Source organism: Symphodus melops (genome assembly GCF_947650265.1).
Source record: "Symphodus melops genome assembly, chromosome: 13".
Classification (NCBI taxonomy): Eukaryota; Metazoa; Chordata; class Actinopteri; order Labriformes; family Labridae; genus Symphodus; species Symphodus melops.
In genome coordinates this window covers 16,471,341-16,492,488 of record NC_136703.1, presented here as the reverse complement: position 1 = coordinate 16,492,488, position 21,148 = coordinate 16,471,341, and the positions used below count along the sequence as shown (strand labels likewise).

Below are 21,148 nucleotides of genomic sequence, written 5' to 3'. Positions count from 1 at the left end.
GGGACGTCTCATATTAATGACACTGTGGTGTGCCGAAGCACAGGGATCTACTGTTCTGGGGCCTCACGGGGATAAATGTACTGGAAGGGAAGCACAACCTTTAACACCTTATATGTTCCCCCTCCAGCCTGACACCCTGTCGGTTTATTTAGTTTGGTGCCAGGTGCTACAGTGGATTTACATTCTCAGCAAGTGATCAGATGATTGACAGAAGGATTGTAGGGAATTTAGTTAAGCAAAGAGCAATGTTTCATGTAGGAGGAGCTGGCAGAACATACAATAAGATGAGGCTGTGGCCGGACGGATTTAGGGTCAGATTGTGAAGTTCAAGACCAAAGAGAAAGCTGTGCATGAGTCTGTTATTTTAGGTCTTAAAGTACTCACATGAATTTTCTACATTAGCTAAAAGGGTTACACATTTCCTTCATAGCTTTCAAGCTGTCAAAAAATAACCTGTAGTATTTGTCGATAGCAAGGCCTATTTTTCTTCTCATCAGGTTAAAAATGACGCTACATTGAAATTACACTCCTGTCAGTTGTGTGCCATTGAGGCAGACGCACACCTGTCTAAAGAAAACCCATCATTTTACATGCTCGGATTAAAAAAAAAAAAAAAAGGAATAGGTTAAATAAAGTGAAACATGACTACTCAGACATTCAAGCCTGAGGGAAATCATCAGGAAATTGGAGAAGATCAGCCTGAACCTGGAGTGTTGCCTCAAGCTTTAATGGATTCATTCTGCAAATCAAACTGATACACTAACAATACATCACATTATATGATATGTGCTATTGAAACATAATGTTGAGGATTCTTCTGTGCTAACAAAAATCATAAATCTAATAAGTCCTGAAGAGTGTATTAAGAAATATGCTGATTTCACCCTCTAACATTTAAACAGGTGTGTCAGGATTTCTGCACATTTCACAAGAAGACACGTTTAGTAATTGTTTCAAAATAATAAATAGAATGATAGAAAGGATAAAGGAAACCAAATAGGAATTATATGCTTTCTGTTGTTTAGAAATGTCAATACAGTTCGCCAGGGGGAGTCCTCTATTGATCATTCAGTTTGACCTATGAAATGCTGATAAATAGTCTTATAGGGTGTCTTATTAGTGATTCATGTTTCTTGTTTATTCATCTGTCCTAATAGTAGCAAAGACAAGACAAAAAATAAAATAAAATCAATCAATCAATCAATCAATAAATAAATAAATATATATATATATATATACACACATATATACATACATACATACATACATATATATATATATATATATATATATATATATACACACACACACACACACACACACACACATATATATATATACATATATATATACACACACACATATATACATATATATAAACTGTGTCATTAAGGACTGTCAAGTGTCCAAAACACACAGAAGAGGAAAGATAAGCTCTGTACAGCTTCTGATAATTAGGAAGCTATGTCCTTTTTTTTTTTTTTTTTAGTCTTTTGCACATCTGATGTCTATGTGTGTGTGTGTGTGTGTGTGTGTGTGTGTGTGTCCAAGTGAAACGTTGATGCATTGTCAAAGGACATACAGCAGACAGAGCCTGGGCCGACCTCTGCTCCACATTCCAGCACTGCCACACAATCCCAATATTATGTGTTTCAGAGGGCAATATTTTGTGTCATTTAAAGACATTTGTGATTATTCCTCTTGAGTGGATAATCATCATCTGCAATCAGATCTTTGCGTGTGTATGTGTGTGTTTGAATGTGCGTGCTGTCTGACGTACAGCTAACTAGATAGGGCGAAGGCCACTCAAGGCGTGTATTAGAATGAGCGAGAGGGCAGCTTGGAGGACCTGAGCTTAAAGCGCTCCAGTAAATGAGGTGTGTCTGGACTGACTGTGCCAATAATTAAAATGTTGACACCGGGTGAGTGGAGCACAGTCTCTTCACGGCTGCACATTTTTCTTTTGGCACACAGATGTGAACTTTCACCTTTCTGCACACGAACAGACACCTGTCTCAACAGCACTGGTAAGTGAGGTCACAGGCCCCAAGTGTGTGTTATTGGGAGTTTGTATGTGTATTGTATTTTTTCAAGAGCTAGTTTCGATCTTTTAAGTAACATTATTATTGTGCAACATAATTACTGCATCTTCAACGCTGTGGTATAAAAAAAGATGTAGATTTTTGGAAGATTGTTTTTTGGGCTTTAGGTGTGCCCTGCATTGTAAAAGTGCTTTGAGTAGTCAGAGGACTGGAAAAGTGCTATACAAGCTCAAGTCCATTTAACATTTGCCATTTGATATGATAGCTTTCAGAGACAGGAATGCAGGGAAAGAGAGTAGGGGATATCATACAACAAATAGTACCAGGATTGGTAATTGAACCCATAACAGTGGGATGAGGACTGTAGCATCTGTTCATGTGCACCCACTCTACCAGCTGAGCTTAACCAGCACCCCAATTGATGTAGATTTCTTTCAAATTAACTTTAAGTTAGTGTTTAATGTTAAGGGCATGAGATAAGATCATATTTAATCAAATATACAGAAGGTCCCAACAGGGAGAACCATAAACAGGTAGTTGCATTCTTGTGTGTGCTTGTGTGTGTGTGTGAGTTAAATTTGCTGACATTGTCAGATGCAATGACGTGTCATGATTTGTCAATGCCACTTCCAGCTACCAGGATATGCTCTGCTGTCATAACAACCTGCCTTGGGAGCCAATGAGGAATGACGACACGAGATGAGAACACTCCAGGAGTGAAATGCGATTCGCTGTTTTTGACATGCGTGTTTTTGGAGAATGTGTCAGGCAGCTGGAGTGACAGGTAAGACCCGCAGGTCATCCTCCAGCTGGTCTTCATACAATGACTGGCTTCAGTGGAGCACGACCAGATAAACAGTTCCATTCAAGGAACATTGCAGGTACTGAACGGAAGTTTGGCTGTAACTGCGACTTCCTCTGAGCTCTGTTATGCTGGTGTCAACATAGGGTCCTGCTGTCTCCATGGTGACAGTGTGATGGTCCCTGAGCTCCGGAGGGATGGCAGTGGAGTCACTTAAAATGAGAAGTGTGCTGCATAATAATATTTGTGAAAATTAGCCTCATGAATGCATGAAAAGGAAACTATGCAGGGATGGCTGATGTTCTATTTACTGGTGGACAAGTAAGCAGTGAATTATTTGAGGGAGGGTTTTTTTTATTGAACTCAAATAGATGTGGTTTAGACTTGTGGTACCTTCAGCTTTTAATCATGTACTAAATAGCTTTTCCTGGTCATATCAGCAGTATAGATTCATTTGTTTATTCTAAATATTACTCATTGTTTGTGTGAGGTGATAAGGTGATAATGAGATTTCACACTGGAGGTATCGAAAGCTATCCAATCTTCTCTGTGTATATGTGGCTAATATTGGGTTTGTGTTTACAACAACTAACTGAGAAGTATTAATGTCTCACAATGTCTCACACTCTTAATGACTTATTTTACTTCCTATTTGCTGTATAATACAGAAAGCTTGCCACTCTACCTTACAGATAATTTTTTGTATGAAGTAGATCAGGTCTGGTGCTAATTAAATATATATATTTTTCTCTTGACATTTCGGTTTAGATTTTTTAACTTTTTCATATGACAAAAGTCTAAAAGTTTGATAAAAGACTATTTGGATTTAATTTCCATTCTTCTTCCTGATGGTCTTACATTACTCATTGTGCAACATTGTAGATTGATTAAATATTCATTTGCGTTATGATAAGAGCAACTTATGTTGCCTGAAGCAGAAATTAGGAAAGGGCTACAGATGTGGACTAACATCATGTCCTTTTCATTTAAATTTCCAAATGTGTTGTTAAGCTGTTTGTTCCAAAACAGTTCTGCTTAATACAGCTCCCTCCTGAGTGACAAGTCTTTTTTTTGTTTACATATACAGAAGTACACATAAAACATGGACAACTTTTAAAGTTTAAATAAGGTGAGTCCCTTTAGATTTATTGTAGCCTCTGTATTATAAGTTTGGGTAACTAATCTTCTCTATCCATTTAACCTAATAAATCAGGTAAATCTCAATCGTTTTTCATTCTGTAGATTAATCCAGGTCCGTAACTGTGTACAAGGCTGAGATGATATGACAGGATTTATTCTGTGAATTGGCTTTCCTTGTTACCTAATTCTTCCTGCCATCGAGGCACCTACATGGAAGTATGTCAGGTCACAATTAAAAATAGCTTAACGCTTAGCAGCAGCTTTATTTCCTTTTAGAAAGGTTTCAAATAAAGATAATGTTTGTGAAATGTTCTGATTCTTCATGGTCATTTTGAAATTGCAGATGATGCTACATATAATCAATGAAGTATCTGGGATAGGAATAAAACAAATCAAGCAGCGCTCTGTGCAAACCTTAAGTAAACACTGGTGCTCTGTTGACTTAAGCTTATATGTGCAAATTTGTGAATCATTATGCAGCCATATGTTATAGAACTTACTCTACAGAGACGGTGTAGAGCTCAGGCAGGATGGTGCATGGCGTATCTCCAATAGAGACCTTTACTGCGTCAGCCCTCCTGCCCAGGTTCTTGCCCTGTATTGTCAGCAGGGTGCCTCCCTCCACTGGACCTGTCTGTGGAGAGATCTGACAAAGACAAAGGGAAAGTAGTGAGCAGGGAGGAAACAAAAGGCTCTGCAAAATACCATGTAATAGGCATTATAAATTAGAGCTCATCAGAAGATTACCACCATGAAACTGTTCCACTAAAGTCGGGTGATAATAACGTGACAAAGAAATAAGAGAACTGAGATGCTTCCTCTGATGTTGACATGGAGTGTGACACACGGGGAGATAAGGACAAGAGGCCTGTGTAAGTGTTCTTCTATTGAAGACCGAGATCTAACAGACACACACACACATGCGCAAGCACACGCACGCACACACACAAATACACGCACGCACACACACACACACACAAATACACACGCGCACACACACACACACACGCGCGCGCACACACACACACACACACACACACACAGACACAATCACAACCACACACATACACATACAAACAAAGCAGACTCTTAACTGTGCCAGTCTAAGACTCTTCAGCCTCTAATCCTCTACAGCACATGCAAATAAAGAGCAGGCTAAGAGCCCCCTTCACTTCCCACAAGAGACAGGCGGAGTGAGAGAGAGAGGGCTGAAGAGGCGAGGTGGAGAGCACGGCAGAAAGGTGGATGAGTGGGGAGGCAATTTAGGGAACTGAGTGTCGAGAGGAGAGTGAATGCTGATGGTGGTGGTGAGAGAGCAAAGCCTCAACAGGGGAATTAATGCACAGTGCTACTCCCTTTCATCTGTTTTCCTGCGTCTGCTCTGTCAAATTCCTTAGCCCTATTTCTGCTGTTGTTCAGAGGCACACTCTCATGCATCATTTCAGCCCTCGCCTTTGGTCTCTTAACTTTCCACTCAGGAGAACCGGAAAGAAAAGAAGAGGACCGTCCCCTCTCCAATCACCAAGGAAACACAGCTTTTCAGATAGCATCTCAGACGCCCAGACAGAAGCAATCTACCCTCATCTTGCCACAGTAGCATAGCTAGCCCAACAGTGTGCATGCTTTTCTGAATGACCCCCTCCCTGAGCCGAGGTCAGTGTGACCCCTTTGTGTTATTAGCCTGGCTCCGGCTCCGAGCTTAAGAATGAAAACAGCACTTCTGTTTGGTCTAGGTGAGAGGACAAGGCTCAGCTCTGCGTTCAGATAAATTAAAGCTCACCAGATTAACAGCACCGATAAATAAACATTTTTTTTTTCCCAGCTAAAAACAAAAATGTGTATTACTTTTAATATCGTGTGAAAACAAACTGTTGGAAACCAACCCATAATACTTTTTTTTCTGTGGGATCTACACCACAGGATGTGATGCAAATGTGTTTGTAGTTATATTAAGCTCTTGGGTATGAAGTGTGACCACCCATTTGCTTCCTTTGACAAAAACACATATTTTTTTTATATGCCTATACAACATAAATGTATGTGTATGTACAACATGTATGTGCACAAACATGTCAGGCATGCACACGAAAGCAGCTACACTCTCTACCTAGGTTAGCAGTAGCAGAGTTATTTATTATCACTAGTCATCTTATAGCGCTTAGTGTGTCTCTGTGGTGCCATTGAGCATTGACATCAGCATCAGCTGGCATGCTTTTCATTTACACCTCTTACAAGTGCGTGAGTCTTGATTTACAGCAGAAACTCTTCCAGGCCTCCAGGGAGATCACACGGTGTGAATGTGTGCAAAAAAAGCTCAACTCTACAAGGAATGTTGGAGCCATTAAACAGGTTTGATTTATTCTACATCCTTCTTTTTAAATACAAAAAAACTCCAAATATGTTGCACCAACTTGCATCAGATACGACCTAACTTATAAAATCCATATGTTTTCTTTTTGTTCTTTCTTTTTTGCTCTGGATAGCTCACTGAGGGACTGCAGACATAAACTAGCTCTAAGCTAACTCTGGTGCAATGCATCAAATGGCAACATTTATGTTTAATATTGTACATGGTCCCTTTACAAATAAAAAAAAAGGTAATAATAATAACTTTAAGGCCAGAGCTTTTATCTCCCTCCCCTCAGTCCAGTTCTCCTGCATCACTCTAATCAAGACGGACGTGAGGACAAAAACAGGAAAAGGCTTCTCACTATACTGTACCCTTCTCCACCCTTTCTCTGTCCAAATAGCTCTCCATCCTCCCTCCCAGACCATTCAATTCTCGCCCAGACCCCTCTGTTCTCCCTTTCTTTTCAAGTCGTGGATGAACTATGTTTGGCAGTTCCTGTTTTTGACTCTGACGTACCCTTGATCAGTGTTTTTTAAGCAGCAGACTAGCCCACACAGAACATGAAAATAGAGGGCCCGTAGAGATAATAAATGTCTCCATTGTCTTACGTCACTGCGCTGACTTGAGAGCATCTTTCACAATTACAGTTGTGTGGAAAAGTTAAAGGGGGTAATGAAATCCTCCTATATAATATTGATATTTTGGGTACCGCTATATTGTAAAAGAGATTGCATGTGACAAAGCACAGCAAGAAAAACGCATATAATTATCAAAGCTGTACACACAGTCACTAAGACTATAAAACAAGGAGCTGCTGCCGTGTGTGTGCGTGTGAATGTTTACAGAGAGACAATCTTTTTCCTCTGTAAGCCGGAGTACTCGGGCTCAAACCCCTGTGGATTCTCTGGGAAAACATGGCTGCCAAAGAATTGCATCATACACCCCACAGAACCACAGCCCCAGTATCCTTTCCGCAGCCCGCTCTCCTGAGAAAGCCAGTGGGAGTGTGTGTGTGTGTGTGTGAGAGAGAGAGAGAGCGAGAGAGAGAGAGGGAGAAAGAGAGAGCACTACAACAATGGTCATCCCACACATATGGCATCTCAGTCCAGCTAACTTCAGTCACATAAGAAGTCCACACAAGTTTGACTCTCACAGAGCATCCTGTTAGTCACAGTGCGCTGACAGCTACAAAGAAAGAGGGATGATCGTGAATGCTTCAATATGGCCTATTTGTGTGACTCACATTTTGCCTATGTGTGTGTGTTTGTGTGTGTTTATGTTTTTGCCTGCTTTGTTCTGCTTGCTTATTCTCCTGGGCCGACCAGGTTTTATCTACAGGAAGTTCAGGCCGACTGGGTCTCATGTGAGCCGTGCTTCCCATGACCGCCTACCGTGGCTGTGCTGATAGAGGCGTTCGGTAACGGGAGAAAAAAGGCTTGGAAGAAGCATCTAAACACTTTCCCATTCCAGTTGGACAAACACATGAATATGATTATTTAAATGAGCTCTGTAAACCGGGCCTGACAGGTAATTAAGATGACCATTGTGACATGACCGCAGTCAGATCCTGTGTTAGATAAACACTCTCTCATTCCTTTTTACCAATGTGGTTTTGCTCTTATTGTGGTCAGAGATCTGAAGCCCCTCATGGTTCTTGTTTTCTTCCTTTTAGTTTCTGTGGTTTTTCACACAAAGGGCCCTACTCATAAAGCTTTCCACACATACTGTAGTTACACAGGTCAGAAGGTGTTCCCATGGCCTCCTGAGTGATTGCAGATCGACTCCTATATGTCCCCCGAGGGCTGCTGCTAAGTGAATGTTAGTGTTATTACTGAGTGAACCGCTTTAATGAAACTCTATTCAAACGCTCCCTCAGCAGCTGACACTAGACGGATAGGGCACAGGGGCACCACACCATGTGAGTGACCCCATGATCCACCATTTTATAACCTGAAAATAGAGCCTAGAGGCAGTGGAGCATGTAAGAGGATGAATGCATACATTTGTAGCCTACAATTGTTCATGTCTAACTTGTGATCTTACCCTGTGAATCTCAGGAGCCGGACATTGCTCCTTGATGGGCTGGCAGTCATCCCTTGGCTTACAGATATTTTCACACCAGCCGCAGAGGTGGCCCTGGTCCTCCCGGCCCCAGCACTGGGAACAGTCTGAACTCCCAACCCTACAGTTGTACACTTCCACTAGAAAGAGATGAGAGGTGCAGGAGAGATGGTATAATGATCATTTAAAAGCAACATTTCTTATCACAGTTTCCCCGTGAAGTCAACGTATGGTAACATACTTCTAAATAACTTTTTTGTAACCTCATCTGAACCACATGGGCTGTATGTTCTGAATAACAAGCATTTGCAGAATGATACATTCATAGCTATAAAAATAAACCAGGAAAAAAGGGGCTAATGGAGTCGGGGAGAACAAAGCCAGCAAGACACAGATGATTATGGTCGAGTTCCAATGTGCCTCCCAGTGCTAAGTCCCATTTGTATCCCTGCATGCATTTGTGTGCATTTGTGTGTGCCTGCATGTGTGCGATAAATTTAAATTTGATGACTCTGCACGTTATGAAGAAACTGTCATGTCCGCTAACAGCTAACAGAGTGTCTGGCAGCGGCCCAGGGCTGTTGTTCACATGTGAGACACATGGACTGTGAACAGCACATCTGGGACTGGGAAAGGCTAAGATTGGCTTGTATGTGCACTGGAACAACATGCCAAGTTCAACAACATGCACATCACTTTTTATTATCTCACTGTTGTCATGGAGCTCATATTGTATTTTGAACAATACATGATGACATGGCCTGTAAGAGCCATTGCTAACACCTTAAATTGCAGCTCTCTAAGTTCTATAATCACTATGTGAAATTAGATGGTAGCAGAATATGATATTATGGGAAATTACTAGTTGTTGGCAAATTACGTGCTGTATTACAACAACTACTATTATTGCAAGTGAAAGGCAGTCTAACACCATTTGTCCCCGTAAGCGGTTCTTTATTTTTCGCAAGGTTTAATTAAATCCTCCATCTCATCAGAAAACATTTGTGTAGAGGTGAAATGCATTCTGGGAGCAACAGTGGCAGCAATGTCAGTTTTTCCCTTGTTTTTTGGTGAGAGTCTAATTACGATGCAAATACAGGAGAACTCAGCAAACAACCGAAGCGTGAAAGATGATTTTTCATTTGTTTTCTTTCCACATGTCTAAATTATCATGAGGACAATGTCGTACCTCTCATGGGCTGAGGGCTGTCGACAAATATATTCTCCCGATGTCCACCGAAGTATCCTTTCCTCCTCAGGTTGAGGTGGTATATCTGACTCCTCTGGTAAGTGGACAGCTACAGGGACAGAAATATACAAGACTTTAATTAAGCAGGTACGATATGTGTCATTTGGTCTTTAAATGCGTTGGTGTTTGAGATAATAATGAGGTTAATAATTCCAATGCAAACAACTTACAAGCCAGGCAATAAGGAAAACGCTGAAACTGAAAATGCTGCAGTAACTGAGCAAGAACTTATGTGATCTGAATTTGGATTTGGAAAACTTTTTTTGAGTAGTTATCTGATAGATAAATGTTCATACTTACTGTTACTCCACTGCACTTGACAGTTGAGCTGTTGAGCCACATGGCCTCATATCGCTCTGTCCCAAAGTCACACTCCAGCTTCTCCCCCTGTTATGCAGATCACTTCTTTTGAACAATATGCAGCATTTCAACAAAAACAAGCAGTGCAAATGTGATATTATATTTTTTTTCTATGAGATATCTACAGCTTTAGTGCCAACAATGAGAGAAATGTAGACAGCCTCTGAAAGAAATGCTCTTTCAAATACGTCTGGTAACAATTGAAAAGGAAAACTGGAAACTGAAATAACCCACAATAATTGTCCCTGCCAGGGAAAGATGCAATCTATTCAAAATTCATATTCATAAACATCTGGACTCCCACACCTTGGCGAGTCATCTGGGAGCCATGGTAATGAATATGAATTAATTCTTTCAAAAAAATCAGAGCCCTGAGTTTAAATGAGCCAGGATAATGTGAAGACCATCAAGTAGCTCAGATAGCTAAGAGCAGTAAAAGATAAGTATTAAAGTGGGAGAAATCATTTGTCTGTGAACCGAACCAGCCTAAACTGGTATACTTTGATCACTCTCTCCATGACTTTGCTATTTTCTGTGCTCTCTGACGCCAGAGAAGGTTTTTTGGTTGTTTGTTTGTTGTTGTTGTTTTTTTTTACATCTGACAGGTTACTTCTGGCCTCCAAAACTCTCAAATGTATCACTCTCTAAAATGTTTCCTGTTGTGTCAGAGTACAACTTTAAATTCAAGGCAAACTCACAAGCATCTGCTTGTTGCTAAGCGCTTAGGAATGACTGTTTATCAGGCTGGAGTCTAAATAATTTGTCTCTGTTTTTTTTGTTTTTTTAAGTGTGGGAACCAAAACTAAATTTACAACGTATTCCAGAGAGGTCAGAGAGATGCTGCAGACTTCTGGAAAGAACCAATATGAGTGACAGCCCACTTCCTGCATGTTGACTTTCTGACAGGATGAATACGTTTTCCAAACAGCTCCAGCTAGTAACTGACTATCACTATGAAGATAAGTATAAATGGCCCTTCACTTTTAGTGTGTCCAGAGAAACTGTGTTTGTGTGTGAGTGTGTGTGACCGTGTGGTTCTGTATGTGACTCAGTGTCTGTCACCATGGCAACACACCAGGAGAGGGCTGGAAAGACCATGCGGGGTTAGGCGTGTGACTGACCACGCCTGGCAACTAGTCAGCACAGGAATTTTTTAAGATACAAGCCGTGTCCTTATCAGTAATGCAGAATCATCGTCTGACTCGCTCAGCGTGGATTAGGGATAAGAATAAGGAGTTTAAAAAAGTGATCTGGAAGGACTAGGCGATTCTAAAATGAACATATAGTGGAATAAATCTCCTGCCGAGTGCTGCCTCAGACTGACTGAACATTGTACTGTGTGCTGTGCTGACGGAGGCACAACTCAGCTACTCACAGTTTGATACCAGATGCATGGTGGGCCTAAACAGCTGAGCAGAGAGCATCATAAGCATAAAGACACACGCTCATTCCTCACTTTCATATCTGTCTCACAACATGGAGATCACACACACTCACTCAGGTTTCACTCATTCATTGACCTAAATAAAAGCACACAAATTTCCATCTGTGTTTAACTCGGCTTGAAGCTAACATGCCATATGCTTCGGTTTAATTCCAATCATTTTCACAACATGCATTTTGGACAATGTCCAAGTCCAGCTCCATAGCTGTAGGGTTGTCTGGCATACCTCTTGGATGTTGTTGAGGGACAGAGTTAAATCCTGAGCCATTCCTGACGGGGATGGAGGAACCTCTGAGGGGACCAGGCTGGGACAGGAAGCCGCATTCTGTGGTGGTTTGGGGGGGCAGGAAGTGACATATAGGAGTTAAGGAAAACAATGGCTCTACGTGACACATCCGCAACCCAAAATACCTGTCCTGTTTATGTGGAGGAGGAGGAAATGAGGGGGTAAAGTCTCGCTCTGAGGGAGACAACAATAGCTTCAAATAGGGAGACGATGAGGGATTAGAAAAACAGACCCACCGGACACAGTGATGGGATCAGCAGAAACAGAAAACTCATCTCCTCCTCTCCTTATGACCTACATTACAAAGAGTGCTATAAATGGAGCCTTCTTATACCATAAAAGACACAAAAGTGACAAGAAAAGCATGAGCCTCTTGTGCTTTGATATATATTTATTTTTTTGTGTCTTGGGATCCGAAACTACACGCACGACTAGGATTTATTTGCTTAAAAAATGCAGTGATGTCTTTATTGCAACAATGGTTAATAAAAAACAGCTCTCTCCCTTTTCAGGGGTTCTCGTGTTAAAGCTGGCAATAAAACACTTCAGCATAAGAGGAAGGCCATTTAACAATCAGATGACCAGAGGACTCTCACTGAGACCAGAACTGTCAGACCCCCATGTCCTCAGGGCAGGAGTCTGCTGGGAGGATGCCTCCTTACACAGGTCATGGGACCTAGCTGAGCGATAAAACTCTGTGGGGGACTGTATAACGGCAGACATAGCGCTGGGTTGCCATGAACATGAACAAAAGATAGTAGTAGCAGGGGAGTTTGTTACAACGTAAGTAATTTTGTTTTGGATAATGTCCCCCAGTTTCACAGCTTTTTTTGCACTGCTGCCAACCCTTAAACACTATTTGGTCTGTTTGCTTTTCAGGGTAGGTTACACCCTCATGGGGCTCCATAAACATACATCTACATAATCCATTTGTACAGTCACCTACTTAAGATGAAGGGTTGTATGAGCCGTAGCTAAAAATGTAGGTGTAGATTTGTCACTTCTCTGGCAACTAGCAGTCTTGATATTTAGAAATAATTCCCTTAAAAAAAAAAAAGACAATGTACTTTTCCACATGTGGGGGCATTAAAGAAATCTGCCAAAAGCTTTAAAGGAGGTCTGAGAAGCTTCAATACGAAGAGCCTGTTAAATTAAAACCTCCTGAGACTTCATAGAGGGTTGCAACATTACTACATTTCGTAGTTGAGGCACTTAAAAACCTCATAATGAATTATCATGCTTGCTCTTGCCGAACCAGTCTGGCCTGAGATCATTGCAGCAAACTTGAAGTTTTTGGACAAAGGAGTCTGGATAATATCTGAGGCTCTGACTAGTGGGGTCTAAACATTAAGAGATCCTCCAGGTGTCTGTTTGGTTGATGAATAAAAATAAATAAATTACTCACCTCCAGCAGGTTTGGCTTTGATTCATCTTTATTGGAAACACAACGGTGGTTCTCTTGGTCCCAATAACACTTCCACCTGGTGCTCAGACAGCTCAGACATCTGTCATAGAAAGACACAATACATGGAAAGAATTCAGAAACAAGGATAAAATGTCCCAAAGACTGCCTTTTTCCTCCCCTATAATCTGTTCCCATGAAGTGATAAATACAGTTTTTAAAAAAGTTGTTATCTCCCTAACATAAACTCTGAAGTTGAACTGATTACAGGCTTCAGAGTTTAGCTCCAATAAAAGGAAGTAATGATTAGTCACAGTAGCAGACACATTTATTCCACAGTTACAACACAGACGGCCAGAAGGTCGGGGTAGGTCAATTCTGTAGAGATGAAACAAAGCTCTTCTCTATAAACATCTAGACTGCCAAATGTTAATATGTGTGAACATTGTTGCCAGTGTTTCTGTCTTTGTGAGTACCATATTGAGTCTTACTCCATCTCTGAGGACATTTTGGCAAGTACGTACAGTAGGTTCATAAGCAAATAGACCCCTGATTCCATAGATAACTAATTTGTTCTTGAAGGACCCACATATACAAAGTAAGGACATGCTTCCTCTGGAAACAGTTATTGTCATTTTACATCAAGCGGAAACCTCTGCTGTTGAACAATGGAGCCAATGCGATAGTGCTAGACACTGCAGTTCCTCAAGTTGAGACTGGCTCACAAAGAAAACTCCAATCCATGTTAAAGTCTAATTTTTTACAGCAAACAACAACAACAACAACAACAATTAACAACCTGTTACAAAAAGGTAATATTGACAAATCACTTCAAAATTATTATTTCATAATACTTGAATATGTTAAAGACATAACTTGTGTATTTGAAAGTGTTGTAGCTGTTTGCCAGGGACCTTACAGCCTGTCTCAATTCCACTGCTTTTTCAGTTTCTCAATTGATCTGAAGTTAGAAAGGAGATCGCATCTCAATTTTGATCACCGCCATTGATGGACTCAAAAGTATTCTCCAAAAACAAGCTAGCATATCCCGCAAAGATTTTACTGAAATCCCCCCAAAAATACTCATGGGCTTACAAACACACACAATGTCAGAATGTTAATTAATTCAAAACTAGCTTAACAATGCATTAGCATGATTTGCTAACATTAATTTATTTAAAGCCCCTGTGAGAAACTTTTGGTTTTGACGTCCTCCTGTAGACAAAGCAGTAAATATTTTCTATTTTCTTTTCTAATCTTGTCCTCTATGTACAAGAAGTGTTTTCTGACAAAAAGAAAATCGTCCTGCTCTCTTTTAGAAGTCAAACTCATCACTCGGAGTCTTTGCCCTGAAAACTGTGGACAAAGTGTGTTCCAGTAGCGTGCTGTGACCCACTTTGTCTATCACCTACCCCCCGGCAGCGGTTACAGACTAAAGATTATAGTATAGATAAAAACAATCTTTATTGTCATCACTCGTTTGCTTTTATAGCCCATAAAGACACATCAATATTATTTTCAGTCTGTTTCATATCCAACTAAAAACTCTTCATTGGGGTTTTAAATTTCAAACAATAAAAAAATAACACTTTCTGCAAAAACTAACCTTGTCTTGTTGCAGGGTACTAAAGCAACAAACTTTTACCTTCTTGTCCTTTTATTTCACTGTATCTCTACAATGAAGTTACTTTCGTGATTGATAAAAGTCTCTCATTTTAAAACAGAAGCCCGATTAAAGAGAAGAGGACAATGGATGACACAAGCTTTAGGAGGCAAAAAGCCAAAATAAAATTACTATAAAAAGTCTGTCTCATGAGAATGTCTCTTCTCTAAAGCATAAATTAGGTTATGATCTCACGGGGATGGTTAGTGACAAAGGCTGTCAGCGTCCAAGTTTTTGAAATGATATTTGAGCAGCCTTACTGATCAAGAACCCTGGACATACAGTATACTTTAGTAGTTCCTAACAATTAAGATAGATATTTATAGCTGATATTGCTGGCTTATTGTTTGCTTTGGGAGCTGTAAACCATTTTTTAAGCCCTTAAAAAAAATCACTTATCTAAAAAGGTCGAGCCATTTGTTTGAGTTTTGTCTTCCACATTTTTGAGATATTTTTCTCTGTGATTTATGACATCACTTGGATATAAATATCTCTGAAATTCTGCTCTGTAGTGATTTGGGTGATCTGTTTTCTGAGATTAAGGCTATGAGTAAAGTTTGGAAGTATAGTTAGAAGATTAATGACAGTGTTCGCAGGATATGGATTGTTAATCTATGCTGTGAATACCAATGTGTGTGTGTGTGTGTGTGTGTGTGTGTGTGTGTGTGTGTGTGTGTGTGTGTGTGTGTGTGTGGCTCCCAGAAAAACGTCCTTAAGTGGAACACCTCCACTGTACAGCATGTGTGTGTGAGTCGAGTGTGTGCCACTGCCTGCAGGAAGAGACAGATGTCCCACACCAGGAGTGATAGTGCCTCCAGTGATACTAATGCTCTGAGGGGGTCTGCAGACTGGAGGGGGAGCGAAGTTGGATGAGTATAAGTGAACGGAAAAGTGTGCGTCTGTTTGTGTGTGCTCTGATTAGAAGCAGACGGCCCCCCCAAGGCTCTTATCAGTTGCAGCGTTTTTTTTTTGTTTTTCCTGACTCCCTTTCTGTCCCACTAAAACACCTACAGTATACACACACCCACACACATGCTCACACACATGTTCACACATAAAGACTGTTCACACACACACACTCTCTCTCTCTGCTTGACCTAACATGGACAGTAAATACCCCTCAACCCTGCCCACCCAAAGTCATAATGACCATCCTCACACACACACACGCACACACACACACACACACACACACACACACACACACATACACACACACACGCACACACACACTAAATACACAGTCAGGCTAACACTCTCAGGGCCTCTCAGTGGACACAGCGGTTAAACACACACACTCAATCACGTCTCTGTCAAAGACAAAATACACAAAGAATAAAAGACCAGTTTCAGGGGAGAGACAAGAGCAGGGGAAGCAAGTGGACGGAAACAGAGGAGGAGAAAGGGAGATGCAAAAAAAAGGGCAGAAACTTGAATGACAGATATAGAAAGCAAATACAACTGAGAAAACGAGAAAATGTTTGAGTGTGCGTGTGTGAGTGTGTGGCTGAGAAACATAAGAGAGAGTGCAGGGCAGGTGAGATGGTTGTCTTCCTGGGCAGTTTGGTGAGACTGGAATGATGGATCATCTGGTTGTTATTAACACTCTGCCTGCTGACCACTCTGAACCGGTCATGGCTGAAATGTACACACTTTCAGTCTCACATACATAAACATACACACTCCCAAAGAATTTTCAAAAAACAATCACGGCAAATTCAAAACCAAAAGTTCATAAAATGTTGAATTTCCTCAATGTAGGTTGAGCTATTTTAAAACCACAACCAAAAATATTAAATTATGTTGCATATTTTTTAAGACGTGAGCCTTCTTTTCAAATGCAAATGATCTGAACATACGGCAGGAATACTTAATAAAGATACTCCCAAAAAAATAGCTTTAGTTTTGTTGTTTGAGGTCTCCCTTATTATCGCACTATGACATCATTATTGGGGTAATATTTTAAAGCTTTGAAAAGCTCCTAAATATAGCTACATATAACAGCATATACAGCCTGGGTAATCATGTTTTAAAATGATTTTTGTTGGCTTTATGTGCCTTTATTAGATTCATTAGATAGACAGGACAGTGGACAGAGTTGAAAATCAGAGAGAGAGAGCGTGCGGAATGATATGGATAAAAAGGGCCAGAGGTCAGATTTCAACCCAGGGCAACAGCAGATTATTCTAGATAAAACAAAGTAAACATTGATTTACTCAAATGAGAATTCTTATGTGATCTTGATGGTTTGCACAGACAATTAAGATATGAATATCTTATCACTAAGAATGAGGCATACGTAAAGTGCAGGATTTCTCATAAGCCCTGAACAAAGAAAATTTAACTAGTTTCACTAAGTAGGTGTGGCTTGTAAGACTCTTTAGGGATTATTAAAAAAAACAGCTTGAAGTGATTAAAATCAGATAGAGTATAGCAGCTCCGCAGTTTGCAGTCCAATGCTCATCCTGTGAGAATGGCACTTTGCTCATTATCACCTTCAACAATCCATCGTCTAATTTCACACTCCTGGACCTCGCTGAGCATTGACGCCCTGTGCGAATATTGGGTGCAGTCTTGCACACATGTACCTGCAACAGCTATGTTCACACATCCAGGCATTTAAAAAAAAAAAGTGAACAATAGGGACACACCCAAACGGTTTCGATCTGAGGGAATCAGTGAAACACACACACACACACATACACAAACACACACACACACAGTCACACACACACACACACACACATGCAGACACATGCACTGATGCCCCTCTAAGCCTTGGATCTGCCCATCAGATAAAGTGGATCCTCTGACATGGTACAACATGCAGGAGGAAGCCAGCTGGATTGCCTCCAGCTATGAAAAAACGTTCTTTGTGACCAGGCCATACAAGTCAAAGTCCTTTACAAAAACAAACATCAACATGACCAGCCAGACATACACATCCAATTTCCTCCAGCTTAACATTTACAGCATATTAATCCCACATTTGATCCTTCACTGAAAAACCCTGAGCAAGCCGAACACACAATAAGCCCTCCAAGAGGACGTGTCGGCAATATTTACCCACTGGGGAATAAATAGAAAGCCAGCAAAAAAACATGAGAGGAAGAGGTTAGGGACAAAGCGGAAAGGCCTATGAGACAGAGCAGAGAAGCTATGCTGTTTTTCAGCTTCCAGCTATGTGTGCACATCTACAATGCCACAGAGACTCAAGCTGACATTTGCTATGGCTTGGCAGTAGTTTATTGGTATTTAGGTCTCACTTTAGAATGGTTTGTTTTGAAGGAATGCACAGAAATCATGTAGGTAGTAGATAAAAGTATGAAGGAACTACTTAGATCCTGTACTTAGGAAAAAGTTGCAATGAAAGGACATACTGTATGTATAATCCTTTCTGAGTACTAGCCCTGCATTCAACATCCTGCTTGAAATGTGCAGAAATATTATCAGCAACATGCACTTGTAAAGTCATTCTTCAAAAAAAAGTGCTGCCTCAGACTGACATATTTCTGGCTATTACATTATAATATTTTTGACGCAAATGCACAAGTCCGGAGGCAGAATTGTACAATAACATCTGGTTGAGGTAGAGCTCCTTTCAACAGCTGCTTTTAGTCCAGGTGTTTCCATCTACAAGGCTGTTCAAATCCATATGGCAAACCTGTGACCTAAGTCCAGTGGTAATTGATTTACTAGGAAAAAGACAAAAACAGGTTTCTGCCAAGCAAATGTGTGTTTTTGAAAATTCCTCTACTTTTTTTTTTTTTTATCTTTTACTGGTAGCTTTTAATAACACCTAGTTAGAAAAATGACAAGATGAAGAGCTGCTTTTTTTGTAAGGAGTCACAACTCAAAAGTGTCAGGAAATCTATTTTTAACAATATAGTGCATTCATATTATGTTTTTTTTTAGGTAAAATCTACTTTATATATAGCAGCTACTACGGCTGTCAGATAAATGTGGTGTTGGTGAGGTAAAAACTTCCTTGTGGAATCCAGTGAAGAACAAGAATAAAGTAGTTCAAACATTTCTCAAGGGAATACAATGTACAAAGACTCAAACTTGTTGTTAAATATAGGACCTAGTGTATTTACTCTCCACAACTGTGTGTATGTGTAGAAATCTTATTGCAAAAGGATCTGAATGAAGACTCTAGTTGGCCATTCATCTCCAACACCAAACAAACCAAGGATTTGGGAAAAATGTGTGACAATGCATGTGTGACTCACGAAGTCTTGGGGTGTATTGCTCCGGTTCTCTCACAGTCGTAGATGATGAAACTCCCAGATACCACAGATGTACCATTCACTTTTATCGCCACAGAAACAGTCAGATGATCTGGAAAAACAAAGGCGAGAAAACAAAACCACATGTGTCAACCAAACAAGAAGTTATCATTGTCATAACACAGACAGCAAATATTCTCATGCCACACTGATTTTTGAAGACAAATGGGAAATTACATTTGCCCTTATACTGCTCCACATGTTGTTAATAAAAAGAAATGCTTCACATGCTTTAACTATACTTTTGTTGTGTAGAGAAATATAGCTTGCAGCGTTGGTACAGAGCCAAATGCATGCCTTTGTTCAGTCTCACCTGTGCTAGGGAGGATGGGTTGGTAGTTTTCTCGAGGGAGGAGGGGGCAGGTCTGAATCTGGGCGGGCCCGTAGTCCAGGTGCACTGTGGCATCTGTTGAAATTCCAGGCGCATATTCACACTCCACCCGGGAGCCGACAAGATCAGGAACGCTCCCATTTATCAGAATGCCGACATCCTGTTACAAAATGAAAATAAACATAAAAAAACAGCTGATCTGAAAAACGATACAATAAATAAACTTATTCACTATATTCACAAACAGTAGCTGCCCTTGTTCCTCTGATTCCATGCTTATGTTGGGAAGCACAAATGCAGTCAAAATATTATTGCCTACTTCTGTAAGTTGTATTAATGAAACCACGTATCTGACAATCACAACCATTTTGTAAACTCAGGAGGGACATCAGGCTGAAGAGTAATTGAAAAAAACAAACATGTTTAGCTACTGTTAATCAACAGTTAGCTTCAGCATTTAACCAATTCCTTTCTGAATTTAACTAGTATGTAATTTACTAGTAAAAGACATCAGCTATTGTATTCTGGAACTACCAAAATGTAAAACTTCCAAAGTACATTCTAATAACAAACCTTTTATAAGCAAATGTAGAGAAGGTTTTGTGACTTCTTTGGTTAGCCAACAGGCTGACATTAATTGAAGTGTATGCAAAAAGTTAGAGAAACTAAATTCCAATGAATATGAAGAAATAGATGGTAGAATACATTCACATCTGGATCTGTGATGACAGATGTATAATGAGAAAAATAACACTTGGAGGTGAGAAAAGTGAGGATTCCTAACTTTTAAGCAGTGAGGAAGAGCATGATGACATCTGTTGTGGCTTAGCAGATATGAGCTGAAGTGGCCGGTGACATGTGCTAACATGTCTTCAAAATCCGCTCCATTGTTCGCAGGAATTGATCATTTCCTGGCCAAAGCCCTGACTTCCTGCCTGCTGCTTCCTGTTTGGGGAGACAACCTTGAGCTGAGCTTCCTGTGGCTATGAAGGATGCCTGTGAATCTGGCAGCTGGTAGATCTATTGCAGCAGAGCCAAAATGACCCTCATAACAAGCAAATATCCACGATTAATGAACCAATTAATAGCCTGTCGTCTCTCAGCCACGTCTAATTATGAGCTGTAATTAAAGGTCAAATATATTCCAAGTGTCAAGAATCCGTGGGCTAATTATTATAGTGTTATTGTGCTTCTTTTACATGGTATACTGACTGGAAGTAATTATTGAAAACAACAATTTACATGTCAGACCCTAACTATAGTGCAGTCACTCCTATGTGTCAGAATATCACATCCTGCCAGCTTTGATTAAAATCAGACAGTTGTGAGTCTTCTCTGCTAGTTTGGCCAAAGTGTAAATTGCCTTTCTTCATTGAAATCAAGCAGGCTTGTCTCTTGATAATATGACCAGTTTGGTTTATATGCATTATCAAAATATGTTAAGTGGAAGATAAATTGAGGTTGGGTTTTTTTCACTGCAAATGAGGGAAAGGGGGCTTGATGACAAACCTTAGAAATTATTATAAATTATTTCCCAGAAGTTGCTGATAAATGAACACATTTAACCGAGCACAGAAAGAGTAAAAATTGGTCAAAATATATATTAAAAAAATATTTTCTGGGTTAAACATTATCCACACCACATCCACCAACTTTGAAATTTCTGAATCTTAAGTTCTGAAACATTGAGCCTCACTTTCGCCTTCCCAATAATAAAACTTTATATGAA

At 40.2% G+C, this 21,148-nt stretch overlaps 1 protein-coding gene across 1 annotated transcript in view; it reads right to left on the bottom strand.

The window, feature by feature from the left end:
* The window catches only part of plxnd1 (plexin D1), a 61,706-nt gene that overhangs the window by 27,091 nt on the left and 13,467 nt on the right, over nucleotides 1-21,148 (bottom strand). The window contains exons 6-13 of the mRNA XM_079360263.1: nucleotides 19,402-19,579; nucleotides 19,032-19,140; nucleotides 13,140-13,239; nucleotides 11,675-11,773; nucleotides 9,945-10,031; nucleotides 9,585-9,693; nucleotides 8,378-8,535; nucleotides 4,485-4,630 (exon numbers count right to left, since the gene is read on the bottom strand). Coding sequence (XP_079216389.1) covers nucleotides 4,485-4,630; nucleotides 8,378-8,535; nucleotides 9,585-9,693; nucleotides 9,945-10,031; nucleotides 11,675-11,773; nucleotides 13,140-13,239; nucleotides 19,032-19,140; nucleotides 19,402-19,579 — 986 coding nt within the window. The remainder of the gene's footprint in view (nucleotides 1-4,484; nucleotides 4,631-8,377; nucleotides 8,536-9,584; nucleotides 9,694-9,944; nucleotides 10,032-11,674; nucleotides 11,774-13,139; nucleotides 13,240-19,031; nucleotides 19,141-19,401; nucleotides 19,580-21,148) is intronic.